The 15124-nt window shown below is 30.0% G+C and overlaps 1 protein-coding gene across 1 annotated transcript; it reads left to right on the top strand.

Moving 5' to 3' along the window:
• The first annotated feature begins 2653 nt into the window (after positions 1 to 2653).
• On the top strand, positions 2654 to 7603 carry LOC132736252 (thrombospondin-2-like). The gene is made up of 9 exons (XM_060723349.1): positions 2654 to 2790; positions 3535 to 3573; positions 4108 to 4230; positions 4422 to 4592; positions 5148 to 5318; positions 5495 to 5650; positions 5931 to 6037; positions 6392 to 6527; positions 6714 to 7603. The coding sequence occupies exons 1-9, from the start codon at positions 2769 to 2771 to the stop codon at positions 6905 to 6907; spliced, it is 1119 nt and encodes a 372-aa protein (XP_060579332.1). The 5' UTR covers positions 2654 to 2768; the 3' UTR covers positions 6908 to 7603.
• Positions 7604 to 15124: the final 7521 nt, after the last annotated feature.

Here is a 15124-nt window from a genome sequence, read left to right as displayed (position 1 = left end):
ACTTTAATATAATTACATGTATTTATTAATTGACTTGGACACTATAATCACTAGGACAATAATTCAGTTGATAATGATCATTGCATTACTTTGTAATCATTGTATGTATTTGTCTTGATACTTGTGCACAACAATTTTCGGGACAACACCATAAAGGGCACTTTATCTTGACCTTAATTTGACCATGACACTTAAGGTTAAATGTGTGAAATATTCTACAAAAATTATTATTTGGACAAAGGAAAACTTATGACAAAACACGTATGTTTAGTAATATAAAAATGATCTGAATTTATCCTTGACAATCAAACTTAAATTATTGAATTTTTCTTGAAATTTCAAAACCTTTTTTTCGTCTTACGGAAATAATTAATACTTGGGTAAATGAACACATTTGACAAAACGGACACGTTAGCATTGACCATTATGCAGATCAAGGTCAAATAATTGAATTTTACTTAAATTGTCTTATTTATTTAGTACATATTTATTCTTAGAAAAAAGAACGCACATGCAAACACTGACATGTTAAATTATTCTGATATGACCTTAACCTTAAAATGACCTGGAAAATCAATGTCTACTCAATCAAATTTGCTTAAATTGTCAAAACTTTGTTTGTTATAAATAGATCTTATTCAATATTAGGCAAAAGAACACTCATGTCAAAATGTAACATTATGACTAATTCAAATGTGACATTGACCTTTAATTAACCTTGTCAAGATCAATGATCACATTTGAGGCTGTGATTTTGAAGACCCCAGAAAAAGCATAATTTCACAACATGTCAAATAAATTGGTAAATTTTACAAACAAAAAGTAATTTCTGTATCCGTTAACAACATTCAGTGACACATTTTGATGAGAGATGTAAAGAATTTAATGGCAATTTTTCATTAGAACTAAAACAATTCACTTTTTAACTGTTGTTTAGGGGGAAAACCTTTTTGCGGCCGCCACTACAACGACATACGAATCAACATAATTGCTGCAAAATAATGTACACACAAGTTTGAAATTGATTTGGTTTATTTGCTAAGTTTTGCAATTGTTTATAATAGCAATGATACTGCAAAAGTGTTATGTTAGGTTATTTCAGGTCGATCTTTGTTTATTTCTTAAAGCAATGTTAATGATTCTATGGCATGTCTTTTTGTTTGTATTTCAAACAAGATTATCTTTAAGGTTAACAGATGGCGTGTTTTGTTCACTTAAATTTGACTTATTACGTCGGTAAAATTTGTTTAGGACATTTTTCTAGTATTTTAATCTTTATTGTTTTGTTTATCCGCAATAGTATCAAAACTTTAAAAACGTTAACATGAATTAACAAGGAAGATTATGAAAATTGTTTTGTTCTTTTGAATGCGGTAAATAAAAAAAAATAAAAAATGTGTTTTGAATATAACCCCCCACCAAAAAAAAAAAAAAAAAAAAAAAAAAGAAAAGAAAAAAGAAATTGAATTATAAGCTGTCTCTTCAAATAGGACAACCTCTGTTGGACTCTGAAGCCAAACGTTAACTCAACATAAAAATACAACAATTTATTTTGTACTTAATTACTTTGTAGATTTATGTTTACTCTCAATGTAAATTGTTTATTTTTATATACTGAATGTCATTTTAGATTTAAACAGAATCACTTAAACAAATTTAAATAGAAAGTTTATACATGGAAACAATTGGTTTGTATTATAAACATAAAAGATTTTAGATTTTTCTATAAATACAGGATTTATTTTCCTCCAGTGGTATGAAAATGAATATTTTCATGTGCATGAGAGTGAAATGTTGCTTGGTGGTCTCGTTATTTTGGCAAATAACCAATATATATCAATTAAATTCTTGTATAAAAAACTCAGTAAGTTCTGATGTTAATTAAAATGTTCACCAGAAAAATGTAATGAGATCTAAATGCAGTGTGAAATGTTTTGTGGATAGACGTAGAGTGAAACAGAACTTTAATATCTTTGAAGTTTAGCTAGGAAGTTAAAGAAAAATCGAGTATAATTTACTTAAGAAATATCCTGTACATTTTGTTCTAGAACTATTCTTTGAATTTTATTTAAGACGGGTTTAACAAAACAAAACAAACAAAACAACGTTGATATTGTTGCTTTTGAGCAAAAAAACACTCGCTTAAAAATATATTGAAAATACAAAACATTCAACTTCAAACCATAGGCTAAGCTTGTGAAACATTTTGTGTTAATGGTAACTCAAGATATTTATCTATCTTTCTAGTAATATTTTCACAGCTTCATAATAATATACATGTTAAATTATCGACGTTTTAGGTTGTTCTCTGGAAAGAATGTACATTGTTTATAGTACAAATTTAACGGAAGCTACATAAACAACAACGTCAAATGTGTAAATGTTGTTTCGAAAGCAAAGTGATAATAACATTATTTTCGAAATAAGCAAGTAATCAACATTTGCGAGGTATCTATTCAGGACGTCTAGGAAATGTCTTACATTATTTTACATTGCTTTGTTGTTATATGAAAAGAAAACGAGGAACAATTTGAGGGTTTTGTATATCTACAACGATCATTGAGTAAATAGGGGACAGCAACCACATTTATTATTTTGCTCTGGCCTTAAAAAACTTACGAGGTATATTTTTTATTATATCGGTATCAAAGTGTCATTTTGTCGTCCGGACTGTACCTTATACTGTATCACCGTTTGCATTTAGAAAAAAAAATGTTTAAATACGTTTAATCACATCAAGTAGGCTTTTCTTTTCTTTCAAAAGAAATATGCGAGAAATTATTAACTCATGTAAGTACATATTTAATTGCGTGTATCTTAAAGCTTTAAATTGAGGTAGCCAAGTGACACAATACCACAAATACTTAAAAAAGTTAATGAAAAAAGAACTGATATAAACAAAATATCAATGATCTGTTATCTGCTTGGATTTATTTTTATTCAATTTCTATTTAATATTTAGCATTGTAAGATATTTTATGGCCGTATGTTGTTTGTTTTCCTTACTTACTTATGTCTATATAAATCAACATAGACCATCTGCTGATGATCGGAGTTAAGCGGAGTCAGACTTTTAGTAAAATATACATATTTGTTAAATTATATCATTTATAAGCAAGTTAGAAAAATAGACATTCAATAAATATGATTTTAAAAACATATACACATTTTTTAAAAATAGTATTCTTACAAATATATGAAAAATGAAAAAGCAGAATTGAAAAAAGATAATAAAAACATGAAGCAAAAGTAAACATAGGTTGCAATCTTTCTTGCATGTTCATTTATCTTATTATAATTATTATTTTTAATTTGGTTTGTTTTAAAATTCAAGTGCACTTGACAATTACATACGCTTATAAGAAAATAAACCACATGAATGTGATTACTTGCAATTCTTAACTTTTATGTATACAGTTATCTTATAAGTTTGGTGAGATTTGAAAACATTCTTGTACAGAAGTAGTATTGTCTGATTTAATTGACATTTTAATTATCAATATAGTACAGCACTCATTAAAATTATACTTTTAGGTGTATTTCTATTTCTGGTTCAAGCCATCAGAATAAAAGGTTTGCACAATTTTTTAGTCTCAAAAGCAGTGAAAAATAACTGCAACTAAATCAGTCGGTTCCGATGATGAAAAACAATTGAATTGATAATGAGTTTGAATAATGTATCATCAATATTTACGACTTTTTATCATAAAAAATCAGACTTACGATTCTGAACATTTGTTAAAATGACTGCTTACTACGGAGCAAAATTTATTTTAATTCTTGCGAACAATGTTACGTGTTTTTTAGTCTTCGAAAGGTTAATATATTGATTTGCGTATGCAAACAGTGACTTGAGAAAACACTAAATATGCATTGGCTTATACTTTATCTGTCAATTTACGAAAATAATACACTTAAAATATTAGTGATGTGGTTGGAATGTGATGAAGATAATTGTTAATTTTAATTCTTGCATATAAACTTGCAATGTATTATATCACTTCTGTTTTATTTTTCATTTATTTAACACGCAGGTGATGTTTGTTTTTAAATTAAATTAGTCAAATGCCTTATTACATTATTAGCATTGTTATTTTCTTCTTTTAGCGTCAGATTGCCAAGATGATAAAAGTATGGACTGTGCAAAACTAGACAAATTGTTTGATATCTGTAAAGACATACACGATGCCAAACTCGTATGCCGTAACTTCTGTAACTTATGCAGTCTAGGTAACACCTGTTGATATTGCAGATTCTTTTTTATATGGTTAACAAATATATGATACCTTAACATTGATCTAATTATCAAACAAAATACTGAATAGAATAGATAATTAATATCCAATGCTAAGTTAATTTTTTCACCTTATTTATGAAACTGCATGACATTTCATCTCTCTCTAAATCTCTCTCTTAAAAAGTTGATGGTAAATGGGCGGATTGGTCGCACTGGTCAGAATGTGACGTCACATGCGGTAATGGTAAACATACCAGAGTCAGGACATGTACAAATCCAGCACCATCCAACCAAGGTTTAGAATGCAATGGAAAAAAGACAGACGACAAGCCTTGTGCACGTCCATCTTGCCCAGGTAATAAATATTCCATTAACACTAGAAAAAACATAGAAAAATGTAAAGAAGAAAAACATTGAAAATGGAAACATTAACGGTTGGAGAGCTTGGAATTGAAAGTGTTGTAGACTCAGTTTGTTTCAATCATTTTTGTTGGTGACACGTGAGTGGTAATGTAAGACACAACCGGTGCCCCCTTGCACCGACATAACTCGGCATTTTAAAATGAAAATTGTTCTTATTTAAACATTTAGCACACATCCACAGAAACAGTAACAGTGGTGATCGAGGACGCATTTTCAAAAGTGACGCTTGATCCCAAAGTAAAAGAATATGTGTGTCTTAGTCGGGGAATGAGGTTGAATATATGGCTACGAGGAGGTTTTAGATTCCGATATAGATACTTATTGAAATAGTGCTTGTTTTCTGTAAGGTTGTTACTTCTGATAAATCATGAAATAATGTTTTGTGATTCTAGATTCTTATTAATGATTCGAAACACACTTGTGTTTAATACTTGAATATCAGCAGAACTATTATCAAGAATATTAAAATATTTTAATTGTTTTCAAGTTCATGGAGGATGGACAAATTGGTCTAATTGGAGTGCTTGTCCAGTAACATGTGGAATAGCAATGCAAAAACGTCACAGAAATTGTTCGAATCCGTATCCTTTGCGTTATGGTGATCATTGTTTCGGAGATGCACTTGAATATAGAATTTGTGATCAGATGCTGTGTGATGGTACGTTGACCATGAAACTAAATTTAAATTCAATAGAGAACGAATAATACAAATAACATATAATGAGAGTTTAAAAGTTGTGAAATAATTTGTCCATATAATAGAATTTTTAAAGGAAAGATAACGTGTAGTATGCTAAGATGTATGCTTTTTCACTCCTATTGTATTACATTTAGATGGCGTTTGGGGAAATTGGGAACAATGGGGAACATGTCTTCCTTCCTGTGACACTGGCCTTCGCCAAAGGTTCAGGTCTTGTGCAAAGCAAATTGGAACAATATGTGAGGGGCGATCACACGAGGTTCATCTCTGCAATACCACAGATGATTGCAGTAAGATTTTGATACATTACATTCATCGAGAAACTGCAATTTAGTTATAATAAGTTTGTATCATTTTACTTTTTTTTTAAACGAAGGTGGTAATAATGTCTCAGTTTCATACAGTGAAATATCAAATGAATGAGAGAGAGAGAGAGAGAGAGAGTAAGGCACTACTCGTATTTTCAATAGGTCCATTTTTGCATATTGTAAGTTACTAGACATATAAATATAACTTTTTTCATGTTTCATTTTCGTGACAATTTTGATGTGGTTTTTTTTGTTATATTAGTTAAAACATGTACGTCCATACCGGCAGATGGAGGTTTGACAAATGTTGCCTTTCGAAAAAAAGTTTTGCTATCTTCAAGCCACAAGATTCATATCGGCAGTAAAATGGTAAGATCTAGATTAAATACTGCGACATATTACAATTGTGTAATTTAAAAGTCCTTCATACGTTATAAACATGATTGAAGATGGGCTTTATGCAATTATAATAGAAATTGATATTCATGAACATTTTATGTATCAAAATTAAAACTACACCACTATATTTTATTCAGAATATGCGATAACTACCTTGTAGCAGCTTCAATTATCAAAACATAATACATTGGTATTAATTAATAGATATTAATAAATAATTTATTTTTCTATAGAAAATTAACTCATTTCGCAACTGAAATACCCCGGAAAGCTAACTAACTAATGTGTAGTTTCTTTTATTGATACATGCATTCTATATCTTAGGTTGACGGTAACCAGGATACTTTTGCGCATACAAATGATACGCATAGTGAACGAAATCCATATGCATTAGTTGATCTTAAAGACGTGTATAGAATATTTCATATTCGTATAGTCAATCGTAAGGACGACTGTTGTGGTATGTTTTAATTATATCTAATTTATCTCATGATGCAACAAATAATGACATTTTGAAACTTAATTTTTAGTTTATAACCTGTTCTGTCTATATTTCACATTACACATAACTTTAATTTTTTTTTATTTGGGATTCTGACTGACAAGTGATACCATGCATCTGTTTCATTTCGGTGATTTATTTTAGGCTTCAGAACTCATGACGTCGTCATTCAAGTCGGACTCGAGCCTTCCAGTTTATTTACTGTTGCTCGTCATAAGTCGGCCATAGGTGATGAGTGCACTTTTAGTTTCAAGCACCAAGTCAGAGGTCGTTACGTGAAAATCATGCTGGAATCTACGGAGGTGTTAAATATCGCAGAGCTTGAAGTTTTTGCGTGACTGATTTGAATTGACTTTGCTAGGTAACATAAGTGAACTGAGATAAACATAAGGAAACTATCAATATTGACCATCATAGTGTTGTATTTATTTGTTTGTAAAGGTTTTAGATTGAATTTTAGAGTTCATAGAATTTCAAAATAACATAATAAATGACAAATAATATCTAACTGTCGTGCGTGAAAGTACCATGCATTTTTGTACCTTGATATATTTAACCCTTTCAAAACATTTAGCATGTATTCAAATACTTGCTATAACTAACTTTAGACTAAAGTTAACTTTAATGTATATTCTTTTTATTTAGCTCAAATGAAAATTACGATATGTAAGACACCTTCTTCTGTTTTAGAAAAAAAGTCAGTATGCAATGTTTCTTTGATAGATTATATTTCCGAAATGAATCACGTTAAATGATAAATCTCACATCATTGACATTAATAGCTTGTCTACTTATTTTTAAGAGGTAATAACGATATAATATGAGATAAAGTATAATTATAACTATTGTTTTCTTTATCGTAGTTGTATTTAAATATACAAGCTTTGCTTTAGCACTAGCAGTCGTGAGGAAACAATATGTTAAAGATTTGTGCATTTGAAGGTTTCCATGACTGTTTTCCTTTCAAAGACAGACTACGGTATTTCAATAGTGCATGCACATTACCAATGTCAATAAAACAGATATAATATAAACGTGTTCAAATTATTTAAATTTTGAACAAGGAAATTTAAATAGGAAACAGCAACAGCGTTATATCAAAAGTTATGATTTATTTTTTTATAAGCTGGTGAATATGACTAATAAATGTTGTAATTCCAAACTGATATTTCTCGTTTTGTCTTTTAATATCTGTTTTTGAAATTAAAGGTAAATAATAGTAGATGTTAATGCAAAATGGTAAAATATGATATAAGTGTCATGGCGTGAAGAAATTATGGTAAATAAATCACCATAGCGACTCATCATTAGCGTATTATAGAATTTAAATGTGTCTTATATCTAAATATCTTATATTTGTCCTGGTTGTTCGGGATCATAGGATCCAACAATTATAAATGTGGAAAATTTAGTACAATTTAAGCTTGGGTACGTGAGGGATATTGCGCTTTTTCACAATTCCTTATGTAAAGACTCTATGAAACTGGGTCTGAAATGTTCATGAAATTTTGCTGGTTTTAATGTTTTCCAGTGAATCACTCTTGTCCAAATATTTAGTTATACATGAAAGGATATCTTTGCATGACCATAATGAAATATGTGCGTCGGTAAATTGTTTACAATAAGTCATGCTGTTGTTCTTAGCAATCAGATAAGATGATTTTTTTTTATAATTGTAATATGTGCATAATATAAATACATAATATTAAAGTTGAGTATATGGCACCGACCCATTGAACATGTATATGTCACAAGGAAGTTAAAGAAATGGTTATTTCATCAATATGTGAAGCGTTATAATAATTATTAACAAAACAAGGCTTACTTTATTTATTTATTTCTTATTTAATTAATTAGTAATTTAAAACAAATTATTATAGAATGTGAAGCGCTGTATGATTCTATAAAATGTATGAATATGTTTATTGAGTAAAAAAGTGCTGTTTAAAATGAAAAAAAAACAACAACAAAACATTCCGCCATGAAGTTTGTTTTTCCACGAGTCATGTTAGTTCACCACTTTACTGTTAATTAATTAATTTTTTTATTATAATATCAATGATAGTTCATTAAATCAAAAATAGTTTGTCTGTTAAATAAAAGACAACAGTAAAAAACAAAACAAAACAGAACGTTTACGTAATAAAATTAAATGCATAACGTATAGATAAATGTATAAACCGATGCAACGCATTTAACACCTATATAACGTTTTTGTTAATTGCTTTCTACATATCACATGTACATATTACATGATATCAAGGAAAGCTATATCAATATCTCGTAACACTGTGTCAATATTAAATGGATCAAATGTAAATATAACAATGTTACAAGAAATGATGTAGTTAGTTTTATTGGATTTTACGTCTCACATACACAATATAGGTCATATGGCCACGTTCAAGCTTTTACTGGTGGAGCAAGACCATTCCGAACACTATGTAAGGTGCGAGCGGACACCTGGGTAGAACCACCGACGTTTCGTAAGCTGGTTGGATAGCTTTGTCAAAAGAATGATTTCAAAGTCCCTGATGACGTTCGAACCAACAGCGTTGAGGGGGAAGTGGTTTGAACTCCTTTACGACCTTTATCACTCGGCTATAGACGCCCCTTCTTATGGTATAGTAGAAAGGTACACACCAGGTACACACCTGGTATACGACAAGAATAAATTACTGTTGATCATTAATCAAAACCATTTCTATATTGATAAATGACTTATGGAAAGGTCAGTTTATAGATTCCGTATATGCGATTGTAGGTGGACAGATTTTCACAGATAATCCAGACAAGATTGCTGAAAAACACCCGTATTGAACACATATAGTGTGTACAATTTGAATATTACGATATATTGTATGGAAACACAAGATATTCACAGGCGAAAAATAGTATTTCAAAGGTACAAGGTTCAAGTCCCGGCCAGGTTGCATAATTTTCTCACCCTGTAACATTTGGCGCCCAGGTTGACTGAATATAGCTCAAAGTTATACTTACTTTGCTCTGTAACTCTTAAAAATTCAAAAACAAATTTCAATTAAGCGGAAAGTACGTCACGGTTCAAAACTGTTCACTGTTTAGGAGAAAAATGAGGCAGTGGCCGAATAGCTCAATGTATAAAATGTATAAAAGCGGTACTATCTTCTAAAGTTTGAACCAACAAGCCCAGCAATCCTTTAATAGCAACTTGGACATGTAAACCACTCGAGAACACAACGACTTTTATTTTGTTAATTTATCTTTTTTAAGCTATTTTGTAAAAAAATTGTCTTTTTCTCATTGATGTAGATATACCAGAATCACAATTTTCTTCCCTATCACGTCAACCTCTATTTTAATCTTTCGCAAAGTAAATTCTTTCAAAATCTGTTGTTTTTTCATTACAATGGCAAACTAGGTTTCAGTCATATCCCCTTTAGACCATTTTACTTCCACGTTTTACATAAACAATGATTGTAATGATGATGAACATTGTGTAAAACACTTCATTGTTTCTTTTATCCTTTATCTTAAAAACAATCTATACGGAAAGCGGAAAGAAGTTTGTATTATCCATTTTCGGATGATATGTTCATCAAAACAAACGACAAAAAATGCACTTGATGCCTTTTTGAACTAACAATATTTAAAAATAATTATATGTATTTTTGCAAAACCAAAATGCTACGTCATTAAAGGAGTCCTTTTTCAGTATATGGTAAGGAAAAATAAATAAATTAACAACCAGTAGCTTCTATTTTAAAATACAAACCATTTCCTGCCTTTAACCTAAATGTTTTGTTTGCATTAAGTACTTTCAACTTTTTATCGATTTAGCTTCTATATAACAAAAACTAGTTGCATCATTTCTGTTTTCCACTTTATTCAAAACCTCAAAAGTGAATCTCATTCAGGCCCACTGTATTTCATTTAAATGCGCATTCGTAAATTAAATTGAATAACTTGTAAGTATAAATTGTTCTGCAATTAATTTTTAAAAATTGCTATTAGATAAAGTTACCTTGGGTCTAGTAATTTGGTAACTTCAATAAAGTGTGGATTTTTCACAAGGCTGATTGGAAGGGCTTTTCCTACAATTAACTTTAATAATGCATCGTCTAAGTTGGTTCTACTCTTCTGTATAAGACGACCAGGGTTGGCAATCAGAGCCTGAATTGTTGGCTGGGTGGGTGCTTTTTTAATGTTATTATTGTCATCCTCAAAAGCAGTCCTTTTATGGTCGTGATCATTATGGAATTATAGAAAATTTGTTGTATTTCCTGGAAAATAGAGAAAGCAATTAAATTAAAAGTACATTTTATTTAACTTAAAAACATCTGAAGTTCTTCACAATAATGTATGGCTGGAGGTATGATTAAACAATCAGTGGCTGCATGTATGGATTCATATTCTACTAAAAAAAAAAGATACAAATACAAACTTGTTCAAGTTGACTTAAGAATTTAAGATGAATTAAATCAATACCCTAAGCCTGTGGGATAGAAAACCAGTTTTCGTAAATAACCCACTATTCATAATTTCATACCAGAAAATACACCAACATCCTTTAATTATGATTGAGTTATAAAAGCCCACTGTGACAATTTTCCATTTTCTACAACAAAATCCAGTCTAAAGATTTTTTTGTAAGCTCAGGTAAATAGGCATTAACAGATGCTTATCAATATCATATTGAAATTTGCTTTTTGCAATTTAGAATATGACGCTTTTTAGTGAGACCGCATATTTATAATAATACGAGTATTTTTGTTGACAGTCAAAATTCCCCCTTTTCTTCAAAGTATGCAAAGTTGGCATACCCGAGGGTATTGGTCCAGAAATGGTCATTATGGCCCATTTATAGTTAAAAGAATACAATATTTAAATATAGCTTTGCTCTTAATTTACGCAACATTTTACCTTTATTAGCGTACGAATTTTTGCAAAGTTTACAGATGGCTGTATTCATGTTCAAGTTTGCTTTTATTGCTGGTCCAAGCCCCTTTTTCGTAAATCCAAAATACTTCCACACAATGGATCGCGTTTTTCCTGGGTAATTGAACAAGACCTGGTCCTCATGTTCCATATTTTTGTTAGGTTTTCTTGCGATAAGTTTTCTATTGCATGCTGCGAGTCCGACGCCATTTTTTTCCGATACAGTGATCTCCCTTGTGAGCCGTTTAAGTAACAGGAAGAAAAAAAAACTACCGACAATCGATTATTAAATTCGCATTCGATTGCCGCCGACCTCGCCCTTAAACGATCAATTTTCGATTATACTCGATCATCGTTTAATCCCTAGTTAAGCATTTGGGCAAAGTTAACTGATTTAAAAACAAAACGATCAATCTACATCTCAAAAATACTTAACGACAGATAATGGTAAAAAATAATTTTTAAAGGGCGAGAATAGCTTTAGTGATTGAATTGAAAGAATTTCCGACAGAAACATGGCAGGCACAATGCTGCGAAGATCTTTTGGTTCTTTAATCTTACTTTTGCAATTGCTTATACATATATTGTTTGAATCTTTTATTGAAATTATATTTTATCACCGTTTTAACAGACAATCTTGTTTACTTTTTGCTAAGTTAATTGTTCAGCAGACCGATTTAAAACGTTAAAAGAATGTATTACCTGTCTGCTTGAAATTTACTTCCTTCGTAATACTATAATAATAGAGCAGACATGTTGTTTTAGTTTTAATTTTGAAAAGAATATTTTTTTATTTTATCTGAAATAGAATCAAAATATTTAAAGCGCTCAAAAATGAAGAAGGAAGCTTTGAAAGTTAGTTAAATCGAAAAACAAGGAGAAGTAAAAAAGTCGTTTGTTTCCAATGTCCCGACCGACCCTATTTTTGTCGCCGACCCTAGACATATTAACAAAAACAGGCCGCATTTTTTGTGACTCAGTAATCAGGTTTTTTGGCGGCTTCGGCGACGAAATAGTCTTCTTGTCTCTCTCCATTTCGCCTTGTTTGTTTAGACCAATTCGTGAAATACTTTGCGCATAAATTCGTCGGTTAGTCATGTTGATATATGCTGTTTTGCGCCAAAAGTTAAAGTCACACGTTATGATTTTAACTTTTCCGAATGCAAAAATGGCGCATAAAATAACCCAGACGTAAAAAGATAATAGTTGTGAGATGTCCGTTGATTATTCTTTAAATGAGTTTCTGTGAGAACAGTTGTTAACGAAAGAAGTTAAATGATCAGTGATGACTGTTGCTAGCGAGATGACCTACTATAAATTAGTGTAAATCGAAGTATTTTAAATGAAATTAGTTGTAGTTTGATATAATTAGAAGATAACCTTTTTACAGTACACATGTTAACTAGTCGGACAGTTGTAAAATTAACCTACATTAAACTAATTTAGTAATTAACCAGGGCTCTGCAGTGAAACCAATGTCTGGTATGATATTTTTTGGAAAATATTGAAAATGATAAATCAAAAGATTTTCAATTATACTATTGATTTACAAAAATAAAATGTTGTATTTTTTTTATTTTAGCAATGTGCCACCTAACTGCAGTGACCTAATGAAAACAAGGCTATTTAAAAAGGTGTGGTAAAGATATTAGAGAAGAAAAACAAGGCTACCTGCATGCATTTAATTTTCATCTCCTTGTCCTTGCAGGAAAAAACAAATACGACATGTCAAAATAAATGTAGTATTCACATTATTGGTTGTATATGGGGTTTCTGTGCTTGAAATGATAGAATTCTATTTCCTGATATAAGAATATTTGATATTTGTTCATGTTTTAGATAGCTTTGTCAGAATACAGGATATACAATTAGTAAAGCTCAATTCTCGTGAATATAAGATCATTTACCACGTTATTGTGGTTAATCGAATAATTTTAAGATTCTTGTGATCAGACTTTGGAGATTTCAAACAATCAACCAATTAACCCTGATTTTTGCAGACCGTTTGCTTTCAAGTCTGGTAATTATAATTTAACTCGCAAAATCCTTCACTTATCTTTTGATGTGCTGTCAGATATGGCTTTACAATAATGGCAAAACATTTTGTGTATTGAAATATGCAAGCAGCATGTGAAATATTAAAGTTCTGTGTGTCCATCCCATCCTGGAGGGTTACCACAAGTATTGCAGCCATCTTCTGATATGTTTTTATACTGAAAACATATTTCACACCATTTTAATTTGTTTTGGTAAATAACCCATTTAATAAAAAACTTATTTCATTGCACTGCCATGTAAATTCATGTTTAAAAATAAGAAAGTCAATTATAGTATTCAAAATTGACCAATATATTTTAAGTGATTTTTACCCAGGTGTATATATCAAATTATTATGGTTTTAATCGCACATGCCTGTTTGTCTCTAATATTTTGATGACATGAATTTTTTATACAATTTGCCAATTCCTGTTTTATTAATACATAAAAATGTATGATGATTACTCTCATTTCAAAATTCAAAACAAAATACAAGTGACCTTTTACGGGTGAGATCGTGTTGTGAAGGTTTTTCTCTCTTTATAATCGTCTAGAATCTTGTTAGGTCGATTTTTTTACTGCCAAAGTTGTTAATAAGACGTAGTAGATAGAACAATACAATTCTACAATGCAAGTAAGAATGACAAAGATGACGACATTTCATTTGTATTATTTATTTTTCTGGCCTAAAAAAATGTTGTAAATCTATCATGAGAGTATCAACTTGTCAGTCTTTATTTAGGTTGCACATTGTAAGATTGTTTAGACTTTTAAACTTTTAATGATGCCTGACAAAATAATTTATACAGGTAAGTTCATATTTTATCTTTAATTCTGTTATAAATCTAAATAAATCTAATTGTTCTTAATTGGTCGAATAAATTTATGTCAGTCAAAGTAACTGATTAAAATCATAAGACGTATCTAACATTTTCATTTTAAACAGTTTATACGTTTTCCTCTAAATGTTTGATTTTTCTTACTGCATTTTTAAGCTAACTTCTGAATTATTTCAGGTTCATTTTTGTTTCTGCTTCAAGCCTTCTTCAGTAAAGGTTTGTTTCTTTATTTAGTTTTCTTTATATACTGTATTGTGCTATGTGAGGCAATGTTACGCAATTGCAAATGAAAATGATTGTTATACGTGTAGTTTAGTTTCAAAAAAACATAGTTTTTTAAAAATCAATACATATCATTTACTTTGATATTGCCATTAAACCTAGGTGTTCTAGTTTTGAATAGGTTTATGGTTGTCTAGGCGTCATTGTAAATCTTCGTCGTAATTTTTTGAGTGTTATCTTAACACATGATTTTTCTGAATATATCAAAAATTTAAAATAGTAAAATAATTATTAAGTGTTTACATACAAGGGTTGGACAAAATATAATGCAGAATGGTCAAAAGAGAATTTAAAAGCATTTTGCAATTTTGTCTTTCATCCCTTTGAAATTATTACTTTATTTTATCCAATGTGTGATCGTAAAACATAGTCCTTGTTTAAAACGTTTTCTAATACATCTAACAAAATCTTTAAACAATATCTTGTGGTATAATATAGCATTTGACATGTTTTGATGTATTATGTTGCATGAAGATAACA

This window comes from Ruditapes philippinarum, unplaced genomic scaffold (genome assembly GCF_026571515.1).
Source record: "Ruditapes philippinarum isolate M1 unplaced genomic scaffold, ASM2657151v2 ctg10808_1_1_1_1, whole genome shotgun sequence".
NCBI classification, from domain to species: domain Eukaryota; kingdom Metazoa; phylum Mollusca; class Bivalvia; order Venerida; family Veneridae; genus Ruditapes; species Ruditapes philippinarum.
Note: the sequence above shows the minus strand (reverse complement) of the source record. Positions and strands in the feature narration are given on the sequence as shown.